Source organism: Pteronotus mesoamericanus, unplaced genomic scaffold (genome assembly GCF_021234165.1).
Source record: "Pteronotus mesoamericanus isolate MK-2021 breed Mesoamerican mustached bat unplaced genomic scaffold, CSHL_Meso_final scaffold_54, whole genome shotgun sequence".
NCBI classification, from domain to species: Eukaryota; Metazoa; Chordata; class Mammalia; order Chiroptera; family Mormoopidae; genus Pteronotus; species Pteronotus mesoamericanus.
In genome coordinates, this window is record NW_026555321.1 from 20,691,030 (window position 1) to 20,703,625 (window position 12,596).

Here is a 12,596-nt window from a genome sequence, read left to right on the forward strand (position 1 = left end):
TGTACAAGAATAAATTATGACTATTAAAAAACTAGTTTTAAAATAAAGAAGTGAAACATCCACATAATAAAGACAAAGACCTCTTTCTCGTATTATAAATAGAGCTAGAAATGTATTTGACTCCCATGGGATCTGTTTTCTGAAAAATATTATGCAATATCTTTGGTTCTATGTGGCTGGTGAATAATTTTAAAGATTGTACAAATACTAAGAAACATGCTACTTTACATTTTTATAAGAATATAATTACGTAGATGAGCTTCCTGATATCAGGTATCTCTGTTGTGATCTGTCGTCTTTATGTCACTGAACATTTGTTATCCTTCTAGTGGTAAAGGTGGTAAGTGTGTCCATCTCATTTCCTGTCACTTATTATGCTTAAATCATTTTATTTAATTGGTCGTAAAGTTCAAATGGTTGTTGAGAAAATCAAAATTGATAATGTCAAAATTTATACTAAAGAATACTACGCCAAATGTATTGCCAGAAGTCTTATCATTATCTTTTGGGGCTCACTCTTGTACTCTGGTAACTTATCTCCACACTTCTCAAGTTGGGTTCGCACTCCCTGGGGGGAGGTTTCAGCAGGTAAGAGCAACCACAGGTTAAACATGGTACGCCTTCTTCTTGTGCCCATTTTACGTAAAGGGGAAGGCTTATTTTTCTTTTCGTCATTATTACCATTTTTGCTGATACATGATTTTTAAATATTCGATGTTAAAAATAAACACATATATACTATCAAGCAGAATATATAACACTCATACATTTTCAAGAATTACTTGAGACATCACAGAAACTTTCAGCTCCAGACACCTCTATGACCCTTACAGGGGTGTGTTGTTAGAAATAATATGGTGGAAAATTTTGAGAAGGGTTTTTCTAATAAACAAAAACTCAAGGAGTGAACAATTCCTCTTAGTTTTTAACTAGTACTTTTGTAATACATTTTATACTTAATGGTACTGAGGTATCAAATAGCATTGTGAGACAGATGAGAAATAGATACATGGCACTAGTAACACCTCAATGATACCACAGGATGAACACCCAACAGAAACAATGGCACTCTCCCTGAGTATTGTTTTCAGAAAACAGACAAGTGATTTTCTCTGGAAAATCCAATTTCCCAACAATCTTAAATATTTTAGATGAAATCTTGCAGAGAATGCATATTTACCTGTTTAATAATCTTTTCCACATAAATATAAGTTTTATATACACCTTCTGCAGGATCTCCTGAGTGATTAATGATCTGGGGGAAAAAAAGAAGTTTAACAACAACAAGAAGAAACAATGCTAACAGGGGATGTAGGGGTGGTAAACACTTTTATGGTGCTTATGTGCCAGAAGCTGCTCTTAGTACTTTCCACGTATTGGCTCACTTATCGTGACAATGACCCTCTGAGGGAAACCTTATGATTGTTCCCATTTTATGGGAGAGGAAATTGAGGCAAGTTAAGTAACTTGTCCAAGGTCAAACAAGGGATTTAGTGTGAACAATGCTGTAATAAAACAAAGAGTGTATGTTTTTTGCTTATGTGTCCAAATTTTCTCTACTGATTTCCATACCATTTAACATACTTAACCTTCAAAATACATCAAAATCAGTTTTTATGCCAGTAAACTAATTCTACAAAACAAAAAAGCTAAATATTAGGCTTTGTAAAATAGTCTTTCGAATTTTCTGAAAGAATGCCCTATCTGTAAAGAACATGTCTATTACTAAAATGATTGATATTTGATCAATTAGAATAAGACAATGGTTTTAGAAAGCATATCAAGTGAACTGGCATGGAAGTTTATTCTATATTTACTTTTATAATATAGTAGAGAGAATCTTATTTTCATAAAATAAATTCCTCTTTCCAGTACACTAATTTGTAAAAGCAAGATTTATAGAATAGAATAAAGATAAGAAAGATGGATTAATATCTTTTCTCATGAGACCTGGTAGAGTAAGCTGATGATAAAAAAATAAAAACTATTACAGAAATGGTTCTAGAGATTAACTATAACAAAAAAGAACTTTTTTGGCTTAGGCTCTTTGGTTTAATGTTATGCTTGTCTCAAGCTATCTTTTTAATACTAAATGATGTGGAAAAAATGCTTGTGCCCTGGCTGGTGTAGCTCAGTGGATTGAGCACCGGCCTGCAGACCGAAGGTCAGGACACATGCCTGGGTTGCAGGCCAGGTCCCAGTTGGGGGTGTGCAAGAGCCAATCAATGGATGTTTCTTTTCCTCACTTCCCTTCTCTCTGAAAATAGATAAACAAAATCTTAAAAAAAATAGAACAAAAAAAAATGCTGGTATTCACATTTGATCTTATTTTCTGGCTGAGATAAAGAGAACTAAAACCTAAAAATCCTAGAGTTGTTTTCTATTGTATTCTCAACATTATAAACATTTACCAAACTAACTCAGTGTGCAGTCATGCAAAGCCTGTCACCTCCATTCTAAAGTATATCTCACCATGAATCCAGGGATGATCAAATCTCTTTCTCCACCCATCAGTGCTTTGCTTTTCCCCTGTGCTCTTAGGAAACGTAACTATAAAAAGGCTCCTCCTTGCACTAATCCTTGGTCTGTGGTAGATAGAAAAGAAAAGGAAAAGGAAGAAAAGAAAAGAGGCTTGGGGAAAAAAGCACAGAAAAGAATCTGAGTTGTCTACTCACAGGTCATATTTTTTAGCCACATACTGCTATTCCTCTCTTCCTCTTATTGTCCACAATTAATCTGTTAGGAAATCTATTGACTCTACTGTCAAAATTTATCCAGAGTCCTACCATTTCTAATCACCTCCTGTTCATCACCCTGGTCCAAGCCACCAGCATCCCTCACCTGGATGACTGCAACATGTCTCCAACTCTGACCTCTCCTACAACCCCTAAACCGCAGTTAGTTCTCAACAGAGCAGCCTAAGAGATCCTTCTCAGAATTAAATTTCTTCTGCTGTTGTTGCTAAAGTCCTTCAATGATTTCCCATCTCACTCCAAGTTAAAGAAAAACAACAAAGTCCTTAATATGGTCTCCAAGGTTCTTCACGATCAGCCTCCTCTTAACTTTTCTACCCTTCCCCCCGTACTCTGCCTTCCACGCACTCTGTGTCCTTCCACTCTCCAAACATGCCAGATCACTTCCACGTCATGGTCTTTGCTCTAGAACTTGCCTCTGTCAGGCATGTTCTTCAAAAACAACCCTATGAATTTTACCTTGACTTTGTTGGTCTTGTTCAGGGTAGAAACTTGATCAATCAATTGCTGGATGGAGTTAGAACGGACTTTCCCGTCCTCCAAACGATGATAAATTAATCGTGGTTTGCCTTCAGGATTTTTCAGGAAAGCTTCTTCACAGTCTTCTAATAAAAAGCTAGATTGGAAATCAGTATTTCTTTTACTACACGGCACTGTGGCAACAAACAGTCAATCAGCCTAAGTGTCAAAAATGGGGGTTTACTGCAATAGCAAGTGGCCAGAAAAGGCTCAGCTGCAGAACCAGCAAAGCTTTTCAAAAATGGATGTTTTTATAGCTCTGTCCCAGCTCAGTGTTAAAACAGAATATGTTTATGATTAGACAATAAGTGTGCATTAAATTAAATTTTAAAGCATATATAACTTTAATTTTTAAAATCTAATATAAAAAAACTCTCAAACATATGTTAAACATGGCTCACAATAATGGATCAGACTCATGGGACTTTGCAAATGAATGGAAAAGTTACAAGCTTAACTCCTGTAATAAATTACAAAATTTCCAGCTTACCTCGGTAAAGTTAAATGAATGAATAAGATAACTAATGAACTCTTCTCAATTTCCCATTTTCTTACAGTGAGGTATTGATTTTCAGTATCTATTGGAAAATGTACAGCATGGAAAAAATATCCCATTGTCTCACACATTCTTTTAAGTTTAGGTGAATAGTCCTAAAACAAGTTAAAACATAAAAGCACAGTGTATTTAACTAAAGACATAGCCGGTTTCATACTATTTAAAATAAAAAAGCATGTTTTGAACAGGTTATGTTGGATATTTTCTGATTAAAAATTTAAAAAAATATACAATCATATTTTTTAGGAAATCTTTAAGAGAAAAGGGAAGTGTCTCTATAAAATGAAAATAATAGTAGCTTAATAGCTTGGCTATTTCCTAGCTCAGAAAATGATAAAGCCTAAAACAATAGAAGAAAACTGTTAGGTTATTTTGCTTTGGTATTTATTTTTATTATTACTATTATTACAAATGATTTATGTTTTATTGTTATAAAGAATGAAAAATATAAATCCATAGATCTATATAAGAAAAAGCTACCCACCATGAAATATTAGAACACTAAACAAACATATATAAAATATGTTGGTCATAACAAATTAAATTACTAAGTAATGATTATTAATATTCGACAATATATTAGTAATTCTTTCAACATGTGTTTGGGAATAACCTATATTCAGTTACAAGTGAAAGCTTTGGTTTCCAAAATACTTATCTTTTTGCCAACATTGAGTAACATTAAAAAAAAAGAGCTAAATGAACTTATTAAACAATCTGGAAGACGTTAATATAGCAGGAATAGCATGCGACATGCAGATTTACGTAAAATTCAGTTAGAACAAACAGACAGTAGTCTGCAAATGTTTTTTGTAAAAAGCCAGATAGCAAGTATTTTCACAAATTAATAATAGCTTAACAACTGGTTGTTTTGGCAAAGGTCTTTGTGGTCCGTTCAGTCTCTGTCGCAAGCTATCTTGCAGTGCTAGTGAGAAGTGGCCACAGACAAAATATAAATGAATGAGCATGGCTGTGTTCTGATAAAACTTTATAGATACTAAAATTTCAATTTCATATAAATGTCATGTCACAAAATATTAGTCTTCATTTGATTTTTTTCAACCATTTAAAAGTGTAAAAAACAATTTTTCCTCTGGGTCATACAAAAATAGACAGCAGGCCCGGTCTGCCATCCCCTGCCTTATATTAACCCCAATGGCTGCTTTGAAAAATTAAAAACCGTAACAAGGATTAAATTTTGTTATAACCTGATACAGATTTAAGGATAGAGCAGACGGATAATAACTAAAGCAGGCACTATCGACAAGGGTCTTACACATTGTAGAGACTGTGTAATGAAGCATTCAAAAGCATAAGGTTCTAAGACCTTAACTGAAAAATACTGGTAATACTGAGCAAGATTTAAGAAAAGCCCAAAACACTTTCTACTCTTTAAGACATATAATCAAGTAGGTAGTAAACTACTTGGTTTAAATGTAGTAGAATCAGAAATAGGAAACAATATTACTTTGTATTTTAAATCAGTGAATACAGAATTTATAAATGTCTTTACCTTAAGGAAAAGATCCATTTCAGGTTGGGTTTCATCTGTATAAATGAGGTAACATCTGACAGTGTTACTCCATAGAGAATGTGAAAACAAGGGAGTAACTTGTAACAAACTAGCTACAGCAATATCCCAGTCATCTGAAAATAAAATTTCTCATAAGTTCACGAAAAAAAATTACCAGAAAGCAAATGACAAGATGATTTTTAGAAAGTCAGAAAAAGCACAACAGGCATCTTAGAATGGAATCTGATCTGACTTGTTAATACTGGCATAACTTTTAGAATAACATATTAGAAGGCAATCAGTTCTCTAATGTCAAATTCTATTCTGGGACTTAAAGCAATCAATGTCACCAGTGGTCTTTGCTGGGGTACTGATGGTTCCAGTCAAATGTCATGGAACTATGCCACACGGGCTATTCAATTAGTTTACTCCTTGAGGAGAGTCTACATTACCAGGCTGACCTATGGCTTTACCTACTTAGTATTCTTGAATTATATTAAGTCAAAAAGATAGTTCAAGAATGGTATAAAATGAAGGTAACCCTATGCTATTTAGTGTGAAAAGACATTTTAAGAAATATTTAGCTAATTCAAAAGGCACAATTTAAAAAATGATTTTTATTTTACTAATAAATAATTTTACAGTTTTAAGAAAAAAGAGCAGAGCTACTTATAACATCTCAGATGTGCATTGGTACTGAAATTCTAAGCAGATCTTAGAGCTATTTTAGATACCAAATTATATAAAAATGATGAAATTTACTTTTGACTAAGGAAACTGTGTTACATAACTGAGGTTTTATATTCTACTCTGCAACCTGCTCTAACCTCCAACATCATCAAAGATGCAGAGGGAAAGACTAAAAACTACTATTTCTCAATTAATCTTCATTAGACTCTCGCTGCTCATCTGAAACACCTGAGAATGCAGACCATAAGTTCAGTTATTAGAAGGTGAATGGACAGCCTGGCTGTGGAGCACCATCTGATGCTGATGTGAGTAAGGTCATTTCATCAGCCCGGGTCAGTGACAGCACCAGTACATGACGGTTTGACAATGGAGGACACCCAGTATACAAATCTCCGGTCCTGCTCATGGTAGTCGTCCCAGCACAAGATTATAGCACATGAACAGTCCCTACCATTAGCCACGGCAATTGGCAGATGGTGTGCGTTACCTCTGTTGACATTTGCGAAGGGTCCTTCCACATCTATAGAACTGTGGGCAAACTCAGGACCCCTGAAGGACTGCTGGAGTTGGATCATACTCCCTATGGAAGGTTCACTTCCCAAGGCTCCTCCAGTCCAGTATTCACACTGGGTTCCTGTAGCTGTTAAAGCAAGAGATTTCACCTGAATGTTCAAAAACTTACCAGGTATACTGAACAGGATTTCTAATTTTAAAAAATACTACAATATTATAAATACAACATATATTCAAACTTTAATGATTTTGAAAGTACTTTGCCACCTACTTCTGTCAAGTTCTAAGGTGCAGGTTAACGTAATTCTGGATATCATCTCAGATTCAAAGAGGGAATTAAAAAAGGAAAGATGAAAAAAATTAAGAATACAGTATAATATACAGATGATGTTTCATAGAACTATACACTTGAAACCTATATAATTTTATTAACCAATGTCACCCCAATAAATTTAGTTAAAAAAATAAAATAACCAAAGGAATTATAACAGACATTCAAAACACCCCCACATAAAGATGCTAAAAACATTTCTAACTATATGGTTTAAGTATCAATGTAAAATTTGAAGGAAAGAATTTCAAAGGAACACTATTACTAGCACATCCATAATTAATGTTGGTAATTCATTAGGCTGTACACTAAAGATGTAAACAATACATCCACTTTAAACGCCTAGAGCAACAAAAATTGTTTGTATCGATAGGTACTTGTGTAAATTATATTTGCCAAAATATCTATATGGCATCCTTAACTAAGCATAAGTGAACTGGAGGTTAGGTTAAATTTCTGGCAAAATTGAGATGATTATTTGTAGGTCTTTTGAAACTTGGACATTCTTTCTTCATGTTTAAATCAAAATATGAAGAAAGCCCTAGGAGGAAATATTAACTGGTTTTTATTAACTTGCCAAGACAATAACAATACAATAGTTTTAAAACACTGTACATTTTAACATGTGTCAATACTGAAATAACCACTAGGATTCCTGTGGGGCATAAAAGCATCTTCTTAGTCATCTAAGCCAATAAGAATTACTTCATTCCCCTCTCCCCCCAAAACGCTAATTAATAAAAATCCTAGAATGCTGGTCAGATTCCAATCCTACTAAACTACAAATTAAAAGGGAATTGTCTGTTGACATACTTCATTCCAAAATGTATCAGTTTGTAAGAATATAATTTTTTTTTTTACTAAATGGGAGAGTGGCTGCATTTTCCTATCACATTTAAAAGAATCTTTTTTCTTTTTTTCAATATCAATCACACTATTAATATTTTCTCGGAACACGGTAGATCCTTTCATTGTATGATTCCAGGCTTTTCTTTATTGCTAGAAAAAACATATTTTATATGTTTAATTATAAAATAAAAACTTCTTGAATAGTTCACAAAACTGCACTGGAAACTATTCAATGAAATACTATGCAGACATTCTAACTGATAATTGCAAAGAATACATCATTATGTGGAAAGACAATGTGAGACTACTAACTGCCTGCCAATATCCACTTTCCCCTTCTTCCTTTTATAAGAACCCCAAATTTTAGGTGGATACAGGGCTCTCCTATTCATGATTACACTTTCCAATTATCCCAGGTGTAGTTCTAGTCAATGCAATTTGAGTAGGAGTAGCCTATACAGCTTTCAGACTGTGCTTTTAAGGAAGGGAATGTATTCCCTTCCCTCTTCCCCTGGCTAAAATATAGATGTGGTGGTGGAGCCTGGAGGAGCTAACTTAGACTAGAGAGAGAAAAGCTGCAGGTTAAGATTTGGCAGAGCAACAAGACAGAAGAAACCTCAGCCCCTGACAACATCATGGACTTCATGGAAAAGAGCTTCCGTAACAGCTGAGAACCAGAGGGAAAAATGCAACTCTACTTATAACAGCAATCACTGATAATTAAAATGATTCAAAGTTGGCTCTACAATAGCATCACACCTATACTGAAAGCTCAAGATATTATAAATAGGAAGTATATTTACCAGTAACATCTGTACAGTTGTCATCTGAGTCGGACTCCCCAGGATCAAATACCTGGATCCCCTGAGCTTGCAGCCTCTGAAGTTTGCTCTCCAACTCTCGCTTGGCCCTCAGTAAGTCCTGAATTTCATTTTCCTTGGTCTCTCTGAAAATCTTTGAAAGAAGAATTTAGATATGGAAAATCTTCCATAATAAAAAGTGTCTTCCACTTTTAAGGGAAAAATCTTTCATTCATTTGGTTCACGATCTCTTCTTTTAGGATGAATAAAAGAGGAGGAATCATCTGAGTACCTCGGCCTCACTGTGTCGTCACTGGACCCTCTGGAATGACGGCAGGGTGCTTGTCTGTGGCGTGGGGCTGCCCTGCGACCTGCATAACGCTCAGCAAATTTGTTGCCCCCCTTCCACGAAATGTCAGTAATGCCATTCCATAGAAAACATCTCCAAACATTTCCAAATGCCTTCACCCACAGAGAAACACTCCATTTTTTAAAAATGCCTTTAGCGAAATGTTTACTTTCATACCTTTTCTTTGAAACTATCTCACGTTTACTGCGTTCCACTTAAAACTGTAAAGTGTTCTACTTCAGTTCTTACAATGATCATGACGCCTACATGACTCACTATTATTTTTATCATAGCATTATATGAATTTTGGAAATATATAGTTATTTATTCCACATCACTTTGAGAGTAAAAATGTAAGGAGTACCTTAAATTGCCTTTTAACTTTATCTCTGTCATGTTCAAATGTAGCCGCCCTCTCCATTGCTTGGTATTTGGCTTCTAAAGCACTCTCCTTTTCCCGAAGTATCTTCTGGTAAGTTTTTTGAAGTGCCTGAAATAATTTACTTTGTTATTTCTAACAAAAGTGGTATTTCTCCCAAATTTTACATTATTGTACATACATACTACATAACTTAGAATTTTAACAATTATTATTTTACCAGTCATCAAGAATTATATGTTGCCATTTTATTCAAATGCATAATAAAAAAATGGAAACGTGCTTGAACTATATAGTAAATGAAGATACTTCAACATTAAGCTTTCAAAATGGAAAATACTTTTTCTTTACTGTACAAGTTCTTAATCTTACACCTCACTTTCCCCATCTTTATGAGAACAAAGAGTATAATTTCTAAGCTTAACTTGAAAGATAATTCTGTGAGAACATGTGTTCTTTGCCTCCATGTGCTATCTTATCCACAGAGCTCCTCCACTTAATATCTGATTAAACGTATTAAATAAATACAGAAGAATTTTTTTATGCCTAGATATGTGAGAAAGTAATAAAAAAGATTACATAAGGAATCAGGACTGGTAACAGGAGGAACCTGAGACTGTGGCATTTGCCCACCCTTACTGCACTTGACCCCGGTTGGTCCAGACTTCTTTTCTGCCTCCATCTCACAGTTACTTCCAATGTGCAGTGTTTATTGGACAGTGGTTTGGACCCATGAAATCAGATATCTGAAATGCATACATCCATTTTATACAGGCGAGCGCATTAAGACTGCCCAGTAGGAAAACTGGTAAGACAACAGATAGACTGCTCATAAGTATGTCTTCCCAAATAACAGTGTTGATGATACAACAGCTAATGTGGGGTGGGTGGGGCGACTGGCATGCCTAGAGTATAAGAAAGGAGGCTTTTTCCTTTTAGAAAACTCAGTCTGAGGTATTTATTCAATTTCACTGTGATGCACCCAAGAACACTTGGACTGTAAACAAAACACAGCTCTCAAAGGGCCCCCAAACCAATGGCACAAAGTCTCACAACTCTGATCACATAAAAGCAATCTTTTGCTTTATATACTATTTTAATGAGTTAAAATAGATCTGCTACAGGGAGGTCAATTTTATTTTGTTCTTTTTTTAGTAAATTAAATGGATTAAGGGAATTTGACTATACGTCGACCACAGCAGTTATGATGGTGAAAATCAAGGGCTTCCAGGAAAATTCACTTCAGGGTCATTAAACCCAAGAACAATGGAACTACACAAAGAAACCGAGATATACATCCCACCTTGCAGGTATGTAAAATTTTAGGGAGGGATGGGGAGTTAAAAACTCCTGGGAAGCTTTTGATGAGCTGTTTCAACAGATGTTATCAAGTATTTTTTGAGTGTGTGCCCTGGGTGAACTCACTTCTCTAGAGCCCCATGGAGACTGGCATTTGCTGCTTCGGAACACTTCCAGACTAATTGCTTTAAGGCGACTGAAATGAATGAACCAGAAATAGAAAAGGGGTGGTGTTAGTTAAGGAATCAGTTTGGACCCCAAGAGAATACGTCCTTTCAAATTAAAATGCACAGCAGTTTCTGCTCAACTTTCAAACTAGCTGGTTTGGAAAGGAGGCAGGATGGACAAGGAACGGGGTCAGGCGTCCAGAGTCCAGCCTGGCCAGGTCCCCAGACGGCTACGCGGCCATGGGCAAGCCGCCCGGACTTCATTTCCTCGGGTGTCGCGGCCTCCCTCTTTGAGAGCCCAGGCCCGGCGTTACCTGGAGCTCGGCCCGCAGCCGCTTGTTTTCGGTGTCCAGCTTGGCCTCACGGCGGCCCATGGACAACAACTCCTGGTTCTTGCTGACCCGGAAGATCTCGTACTCCTTCTTCAGCCGCTCGTACTCAGCTACCGCGTACTCTAGCTCGGGCACCGACGAGCCAGTGGACTTGAAGCTGGCCCCCAGCAGCCCGCCTCCGCCCGCCCCGCGGTTCAGCGACCCGGGCCCGGCCCCCGCTGTCGCCGCTCCCGCGCCCCGGCGGAACGAGCTGCGCAGCAGGCGGGCCTTGGGTTTCACCTCCACTGGGATCTCGCAGGCCTCTCCGCCGCCCGCACCGTACGTGTCCTCGATCACTTCCCCGCCCGCGGGGCTCACGAGCGACGAAGCAGTCCCCATGGCGCCCACGGCCGCCTCTACCTAGGGTACCAGGAGGGGGCGGGACAGAGCAAGCGGGGCGGGACCCAGCGACCGCAAGGCGGCTGGGCTGCTGGAAGGTACAGGGTGGGGAGAGGGGCGGGACGAGCGGGATGGGGCGGGGCTTCGCGACGGGGCGGGGCTTAGGGATGGGCGGAGCAGTAGTACAGGGAGAGGCAGCAGGACGGGGCGGGGCATCAGGACGCTTGCCGGGGGCACAGCAGAAGTATGGAAAGGAACGGGACGGGGCGAGCGGGGAGGGACAGGGGAATGGGAACGGGCGGGGCCTCAGGAAGGGACGGGGCGGGGCTAGGAAGGTGAAACAGGCGGGATGGGGCGGGGCATCAGGACGGGGCGGGCACAGTTGTAGTACTGAAAGGGGCAGGGCGGGACGAGCGGCGCCCGCGGGAACCTGCGCTGTCGTTGGTCGCGGTTTGCGGGCGAACGCACACGCACTGTTTTTCTGAGCTGCTTCTCCCGGCTCGAGGCTCCCTGACTGGCGCGTACCCCACAGTGAGTAATGGCCTTGGGGTTCCAGCTCTCCCCCTCCGGGGCTGCTGTTTCTGTCCCGCGGCCGCCCCTGTTAAAAGCGCTCTGAAGGCAATTGGGAAATCTGAGGAATTCATTGAGCGCCGGCTCTGTGCCTCTCACTAAGTGTCTCTCGGTATCAAGCAGTTGGAATGACCAGAAAGACAAGAGTACCAGCCAAGGAAAAGCTTTTAGGCTTTACAGCCTGAGACCAACAGAACAGCCCTTACACGAGGTGAAAGTTTTTGACGTTTTGCAACAACTGGTACTTGATGGAGATTGCACTTCAGAGAAACCGGTGCATCTCACCAAATAAAGGGAAAGATAGAGTATTGACAATATTGCGGGGGGGAGGATAGGGTTTAGGTAATTAAAAAAAGAGAGGGGAACTGTTTTAGACTTTAAAGTCGGAGAAAGGGTAGGAGTGGCATGTTCCCTCTCACCGTGTCTCCTGTTCTTGCCCCTCCACCTACCAACTCCGTCTTGTAACTTCCCCAGGTTTGGAGTCCTGGGAGAGAGGACGGAAGAGAGGGCAGGAAATGCTCCTTTTTGATTGACACTGCTGTGGGATGCACGTCGGTGCTTTTCGGACTCTAGGTAAATGGTTAAAGCTGGCCCTTTT

The 12,596-nt window shown here is 38.7% G+C and overlaps 1 protein-coding gene across 1 annotated transcript in view; it reads right to left on the minus strand.

Annotated features, from left to right (window-relative positions):
- The window catches only part of NPHP3 (nephrocystin 3), a 36,998-nt gene extending 25,557 nt beyond the window's left edge, over window positions 1-11,441 (minus strand). The window contains exons 1-8 of the mRNA XM_054595260.1: window positions 11,033-11,441; window positions 9,238-9,363; window positions 8,528-8,678; window positions 6,519-6,671; window positions 5,342-5,475; window positions 3,763-3,923; window positions 3,213-3,369; window positions 1,181-1,255 (exon numbers count right to left, since the gene is read on the minus strand). Of these exons, the coding sequence (XP_054451235.1) occupies window positions 1,181-1,255; window positions 3,213-3,369; window positions 3,763-3,923; window positions 5,342-5,475; window positions 6,519-6,671; window positions 8,528-8,678; window positions 9,238-9,363; window positions 11,033-11,428 (1,353 nt within the window). The 5' untranslated portion in view covers window positions 11,429-11,441. The remainder of the gene's footprint in view (window positions 1-1,180; window positions 1,256-3,212; window positions 3,370-3,762; window positions 3,924-5,341; window positions 5,476-6,518; window positions 6,672-8,527; window positions 8,679-9,237; window positions 9,364-11,032) is intronic.
- Window positions 11,442-12,596: the final 1,155 nt, after the last annotated feature.